We start from the raw sequence: 6,789 nt of genomic DNA on the forward strand, positions 1-6,789 counted from the left end.
AAAAAATAAGTAAACGTTGAAAAAAAGGATATATATATTTTTTATCCAGAAAGGAGTAATACACCGATAAAAGATACTGGTATCTCCATACTTCTAAATACGCTGAACATCAGAAAACCCACACTGTGATCACTTTATCCAACTTTCATCCACACTGGACAAAAAATGTGTTTCCACCTTAAAGCAGCGCACCTGTTCAGGGCAGCCTGGGCACCCCCCCCCCCCCCAGCGGCCAACACTTCCAGCATGTTTCCAAGGCACTGAATGGACTTGCTGGGTTCTTGAGGGGAGCTGCTGAGGGAGGTCCTGTATCAAGTTTGCCTTGCACAGCCGCAAAGGCACAGAGATGTTAAGTCACTTGTTTGAGGTCCCCCAGCTGGGAAGGGGGACAACCCCCCCCCCCGNATCCTGGGCCCGCCTGCTGGCCGGAGAGCTAGGAGGCGCACGCGGTCTAGGGGCTGTTCTCTCTGGCCTGGCCAAGGTCAGCGGCGATGCCCACCCACTCGGGCAGGAAGGCCGCCTCTGGCTTAAAGATCCGGTGGAAGGGGGAGTCTGGGAGGGTGTAATTGGCCAGGTAGATGGTGTCCCCCCCTGCGAGGTAGGCGGCCCAGATCCCGAAGGTGCCCACGGTGATGACGCTGTGGTTGCACTGCGCGAGCAGCGCGAAGTCCTTGGCCGGCGAGCCCTGAAGGCCATTGCCGGCCAACACCACGTCGCGGAGGGAGCCGTTGATGTTCTCGCGGCACCAGGCCATGCCGTCGCTGGTGACGACGAAGACGGGGGAGCGGTAGCGGGTCCGGAACCAGTCCAGGGCCTGATCCAGGTACCGCCGGTCGGCCACCACGCCCTTCCACACCCGGGGCATCACATGCACGTAGTCCCCCCGGCGCACGTGGACGCCCACGAAGGTGCCCGGCTGTCGCCCGTTCACCTGCAGCTGCCGCAGGAACGCCTGGGCCTCCTCCCGCACGTGGTCGTGCAGGGTGAACTCCTGCAAGATCTCGGCGCGGAGGTGGTGGTAGAAGGTCCAGGAGCAGGGGTAGCCGGTGAGGCGCACGTATTCGCCCGGGATGTGGCGGTACCGCTCCTCCATCCAGTCGTTCAGGGGGTAGTTCCTCCAGGGGATCCTGCTGGCCGTGGTGTGGTGCAGCGCGGGGAGGGTGATCCTGAAGATGGGGGCGAGCGCGCCGTGCATCTCGGCCGGGATGAAGGCCGGCCGCCCGTTCATCTTGGCCAGGGCGTACAGGGTGGCATACTCGCCCATCTGGTTCCCCAGGCGCCCTTGGGCGTTGATGGTGAACATGCCGCCCTGGGGCAGGGATCTGGGGAGCAGGACCACGCGGCCGGAGTAGGCCCAGGGGGTGGGCACGACGGCCAGGCGCCGGTGGCAGTGGAAGATGGTGGACACGACGAAGACGATGAAGAGGAAGCAGACGGTGGAGACGGAAGGGCAAGTGGCCCGGGATCCCACGATGGCTGAGGAGCGGAGGGACGACACAGTCAGGGCGGAAGGCGAGGGGCACGGGAGTCTCCTTCACCCCCAAATTGTTCACTCCTCACGTGACTCATCCAAGCCTGTCTAGCGGCGTCCAGCGCTTCCTGACCTGCTTTCTCTTCTCCTCTGCACCTGCGGTTTCCCTGTGGCCATTTCGGCAGCTACAGCTCAGGAGGTCTCATGAGCCCGGAAGGAAGGAAACCCCACTCTTCATCATCTGGCTGCCGTCCCACCTTGCTCCAGGCACCCTGTCTCTCCCCCCACCAGCCCCCCTCTAATGTCAGGGTGCTGTGGGCCTTGCCTCAGCTCTTCTCCTCCTTCTATACTCCAGGGCTCTGCACTTTATTAATCTGACCCCTGTGGGAAATCTAAGCCCCCTCCTCAAATGTCTCTTGTTCAGCGTGGGGCCCCAGCAAGGTCAGCTGGCTCTTCCACAGCAGGGCTAAGTGGAACATCACACTCCACCAGGGTGTCCGAGAAGTGCCCTGCCCACTGCTCTGGCTTCCAAAGAACGAGCCCCTCTGCTCATGCGCCTGCTGACAGCTTCTGTCCCAACCCTATCACACCGGCTGTCAGCTCGGGTCCTGCCTGGGGCCCTGCCTGGAGCTCTACGCAGACGCCTGAGGCCTCAGGCTCTAGGCCAGCTTGCGGGGCTGGCCAGGTCGCAAAGGCGGAGCTGGGGAGCTGAGCAGGGACTAGAGCCTGGGCTAGCGGGGAGGAGGGAGCAGCCCAGGACAAAGGTACCCACGAGCCAGGTGTGTGACCCGTGCAGTTGCACACGGCCCGCACTCAAAAGGGCCCCACGCGTCACCTGGCTGGCTCAGTTGGTAGAACGTGCAAGTCTTGATCATAGGGTTATGAGTTGGGTGCAGAGTTTACTTTAAAAAAAAAAAAAGCGGGGGGCTTGCACTTGGTTTAGTCCTCAGCTAGAAATGATCAATAAATGTGAATAAGGCCCCCGAAATTTCCAGGTTCCCCTGGGCTCTGGAAATCAGCAGCCAGTCCTGCGGCCAACCCACTGCATCTCAAGGGCGCCCTCTCCTGGCTTTCCGTCAGCCTGAACAACTAGAAAGCCACAGAAAATAGTGGATCGAGGCTGCGGTTTCCACGGTTCCTGGCGCGCGCCAGGCACTGGCCCGACCGACCATCTCCGTGCGCAACTCCTTGTCCGCCTTTTTCCTACAGTTTGGTGGCCAATCCCCGACCCGAACCGAACTCATCTGGGGACAAAACGTGGCCTGCCTTGACCTGCGGCATTTTGTGGACCTGGCTTAACAGGATGTCCCTGTGTTTTGCTACAGAAGCAGGAAAGGTGCGGGCGCCAGGGGGCTCAGTCGGTTGAATGTCTGACTTCGGCTCAGGTCAGGATCTCAAGGTTTGTGAGTTCGAGCCCCGCGTCGGGCTCTGTGCTGACAGCTTGGAGCCTGGAGCCTGTTTCAGATTCTGTGTCTCCCTCTCTGCCCCTCCCCTGCTCGCACTCCATCTCTCTCTCAAAAATAAATTATAAATTTTTTGAATTATGAAAAAAGAGAGAAGTTGGGGCGCCTGGGTGGCTCAGTTGGTTGGGCGTCCGGCTTCAGCACAGGTCATGATCTCACGGTTCGTGGGTTCAAGCCACGCGTTGGGCTCTGTGCTGACAGCTGGCTCAGAGCCTGGAGCCTGTTTCGAATTCTGTGTCTCCCTCTCTCTCTGACTCATGCTGTCTCCCTGCTCATGCTGTCTCTCTCTCTCAGAAATAAATAAAAACATTAAAAATTTTTTTAAATAAAAAATAAAAAAAGAGAGAAAAGAGAAACCTGCCTTAGGCCACACGGCTAGGAAAGAGGCAGAGCGTGACGGGAACCCAGGCAGTGTGGTCCACGGGTCTCTGCTGTCAGTTACTGTCCCGGATTTTTCGGGATTTTTCGAGTATTCCTTTGGGAGAACCCTCACACGCACTACTCAGTGCAGTCAGCCGCGAATGTGACCCACCCCGTCTTGTGGGGCCTTTGCTACTCCTGGGCCGCCCAGGTAGGGACAAAAGATCTCAGCAAGCGCAGAGCTGAGGGACCTGCCCTGCTGGGCCACCGCTGAGCTGTGTCCCTGGGGGGTCCTGCTTCCTCCCAGCTGGGGGTAAAAGTACTCAATACATGAGGAACCCTTTCTCCAAAAACAAATAAATAAATAAATGAAGTCTCCTTCTGGACTTGGAGAATTCTTCCCTCTCGGCTCTGGCTGCTTCTACCCTTCCCCCCACACCGCCTCCAAGACACCTTCAGGGACGCCAGCTGCCTCTAGTGGCCCAGTCTAGGACAATAAAAAGTGAGGAAGAAAGCCTCCCTCCAGGTCCCATTGGTTCAAGAAATGTCTTGTCGCCGGCTGGGGAGGAAGATAAAATTCGACCTAAACCTTCTAGAATTTTCTCCGGCAGCCACGCTAGCCTTTTGCGCTGGTCTTCCCCTCTGCCCGTGTCGTTCCAGCCCCGACGATGATACTCGGGGTGGCCTGCGGTTTGTCCTCACTGCTTTCAGGTCTCAGCGCAGATGTCCTCTCTGTACACACACACACACACACACACACACACACACACACGCTTGCTTTTGTCCCGCAGCCCCTGTCATCTTCCACCGTCCTCTGGGGCAAAATTACTTACGACTTTTCAGTAGCGATGGCTCTTCTCTCTGGATTGTAAGCCTGACTGACNGCTTCAACGGAGTGTCTGCACCCAGGAGAGACTCGGGGCGCACTTGCTGGATGAATTCGTGCAGGGATGCTACCTTGTCGCTCACGCCGTCCCGTCCCCAGAACCCATATGCGCCCTCGGGCCTGGGGGTGTCTCCGCCCCCAACCCCCTTCTCTGGCGGCTAACTGCTCCTCCCAGCTGAATTTCAAATCCGATGTCTTTCTCCCGGCTCCTGCTGCTCGTGCTGGCGCGGGAGGGTCACCCCAAACCAGAATCACACACTGCCTTGGCTGTGCCCTCCCGACCCGGGGACAGGCTCCCGCCAGCGGGCCCCCAAGTCTGTCAGATCCGGTCCGCAGCGCGGCCAAAATGAAGGCACTGAAGGGCGCAGCAGCAAGCAAGTATCTGTGTCCCATCCTTCTGAGGTCTCCCCCCCCCCCAGCTTCTCTCAGCGGGAAGTGATGGAAGCCCTCAGTTTTCTAGTCAAAACCACCGGGTGGGTAAGGCTGGGCAGCCACATCTGCATGACCATTCCAGGGTGAAGCGGGGCGGCCTCGCAGGAAACCGGCTGCGGCTGCGGCTGCGGCTGCGGGGAGGCCGGCTTTGAGCTGGGGTCCCTGCTTCCTCCCGCCACCGCCAGGTCACAGGCTTCTTACCGCCTGTCCTCCTTCCCCACCATCTCAGAAAGCGGCCCAATTCTTTGGGTTTCCCGGTGGCTGTCCAGACCCCCACAAAAGCACCGACTTGGGGGGTTTTGAAAGTGACTGACCTTCAGCCTCAGTTTACCCACAGCTGACAGAAGGTTCCAGAGGGGAGGAGGTGCTGGCTGGGGGTCCCCCCTTTGGTGTGAGCCAGCGGCCGCCCTGACGCCTGCCTGAAAGGTCAGCCCCTTCCCTTCCGCATCGATCACACCACCATGTGGCGGGCTGAGCCCAGCAGACTGCCTGTCCTTGGGAGTCCGTGGGCAGGGGTCTAAGTGTGAGTGCGGCAGGGACCCCAGACCCGGGAAAGCCCATCGGGCCGGCCGGTCCTACCTGCTTTGAACCTCCTGGGCCAGCCTGCTCCTGCTCGGGGCTGTGTGGCGACGTCCCTGGTGCCCCACGTAGTCCTGGGTGGCGGCGCTGGCCGGGGTCCCTGCGGGGAGAGCGTGGCTGCGGTTGGCGAAGGGGATTGGGGCGGGGGTTGGGGGGAGCGGTGGTGGTGTTGGATTCTGCGGGCTCTTCTCCGAGCTCCCGCCCAGAACCCCCACTAGCCTGGGGCCTGACGACAGCCACTCAGCGCTCACTCCTGAGAGCCCCCGCGCCGCTGAGCTCCCGCGGGAGGGGAGCACATGTGAGGAACGCTGCGCAGAGGACACTCTCTTCTTGGGTGCAGGTTTGGCCAACATCGGGGGCAAAGGGCAGGGCGCGTGCAAAAGAAGCCAGGGATCCACACGGCCCAGGCCTGGGGGCCTACCTATGGGTCTGGTGGGAGCACAGCTAAGTCTGCTCCTTACAGGGGTGGGGGGCGGTGGGAGTCGCTCCGGTTCCCAGTGGGGTAGAGACTGGAGGCTGGACATCTGGGCTCCCAGATGGCCAGGGGCTGGCTTCTGGACCCCTCAGGAACACTGGGGGACTCACGGCCTGGTGGTCCCAGGTGCTGGGGGCCAGAAAGTGGTACCCCGGGCCCCAGCCAGGCCAGAAAGGAGAGGCAGGAGATGGGGGCCAGGCCCTTAACAAGGCTGGCGGGAACGGACGGGGCAAATGCCCGCTGCCGCCAGTGAACAAAATGGCGCCAGGGCCCTTGGGAGGGGCGGAGGGCGATGCCCGTCGTCGGGGGCAGAGGACGTGGTTTCTGCACATGGCAGACACCGGGGGACACCGGGGGTCGTGAAAGCAGGCTGGGGGAGGATGGGACCCCTCCTGCACCCCCAGACGCCTCACAGACTCCCAGGCCAGGAGCGAGCCAGGGGCGTGGACAGTGGGGCCCAGAAAGGCTCCAAGACCCCCCAAATCTGAGGAAGTTCCTCGTGAGGGGCGGCCAGCCCTGAAACGGGAAAACAGGGGGCATGTCAGCACCAAGTCCCTCCCGGCTCCTGCGGTCCCAGGGTCGGGACTTCAGGCCCCCTCGGACGCCTGGGCATCGGGCCCTGCCCTGTCCCCCCTCTCTCCCCCGGCTTCCTCAGCACCCGCCACCCCCCACAGCCGTTCCCCCTTCTGATCTGGGGACCTCGGGCTGGGTGGACAGTATGGGGGCTCCGGTCTCCAGACCCTGAGGCCTAGGATGGCAGGCGGGAGTGGCGAGGGCTGAGATCACAACCAAGCCCTCGGAAATCCAAGTCCGGGGTTCTCCCGGCCCGAGTTCTGAGGGGAACTCGGGCACCCGCTTTTCCTAACCCCGCTCTCCAGCTCCAGCGTGACCCAGGCCTCTTCTCCCCAGGTGTTCCCCCCTCGGGTTCCTCAGCACATTTCTCTGGGCTTTGCACCTGGGTGGGAAAGGGTTAAGGCCGGGTGGAGGCTGGGGGTGGGTGGCGGTGTTTGGCGATAATCCCCCTCCGTGCCCTGGGTGTGGAGAACAAGGTTAGGGCCCCACGTGGGAAAGGGCCTCTGCTCTGATCCTCGTGGGCTGGGGGCCTGGCCTCGGGCTTCTGGTC

General features: G+C 61.3%; 1 protein-coding gene across 2 annotated transcripts in view; it reads right to left on the reverse strand.

Annotated features, from left to right (window-relative positions):
* Nucleotides 1–407: 407 nt before the first annotated feature.
* LOC144217782 (galactoside 2-alpha-L-fucosyltransferase SEC1-like) overlaps nucleotides 408–6,789 on the reverse strand; it is a 17,333-nt gene continuing 10,951 nt past the window's right edge. For both annotated transcript variants that reach the window (XM_077747497.1, XM_077747496.1), the window contains 2 exons: nucleotides 5,192–5,291; nucleotides 408–1,476 (listed from right to left, as the gene is read on the reverse strand). In XM_077747497.1, coding sequence (XP_077603623.1) covers nucleotides 452–1,476; nucleotides 5,192–5,291 — 1,125 coding nt within the window. In that variant the 3' untranslated portion in view covers nucleotides 408–451. The remainder of the gene's footprint in view (nucleotides 1,477–5,191; nucleotides 5,292–6,789) is intronic.

The sequence above is a fragment of the Crocuta crocuta genome, unplaced genomic scaffold (genome assembly GCF_008692635.1).
Source record: "Crocuta crocuta isolate KB4526 unplaced genomic scaffold, BGI_CrCroc_1.0 scaffold334, whole genome shotgun sequence".
Classification (NCBI taxonomy): Eukaryota; Metazoa; Chordata; class Mammalia; order Carnivora; family Hyaenidae; genus Crocuta; species Crocuta crocuta.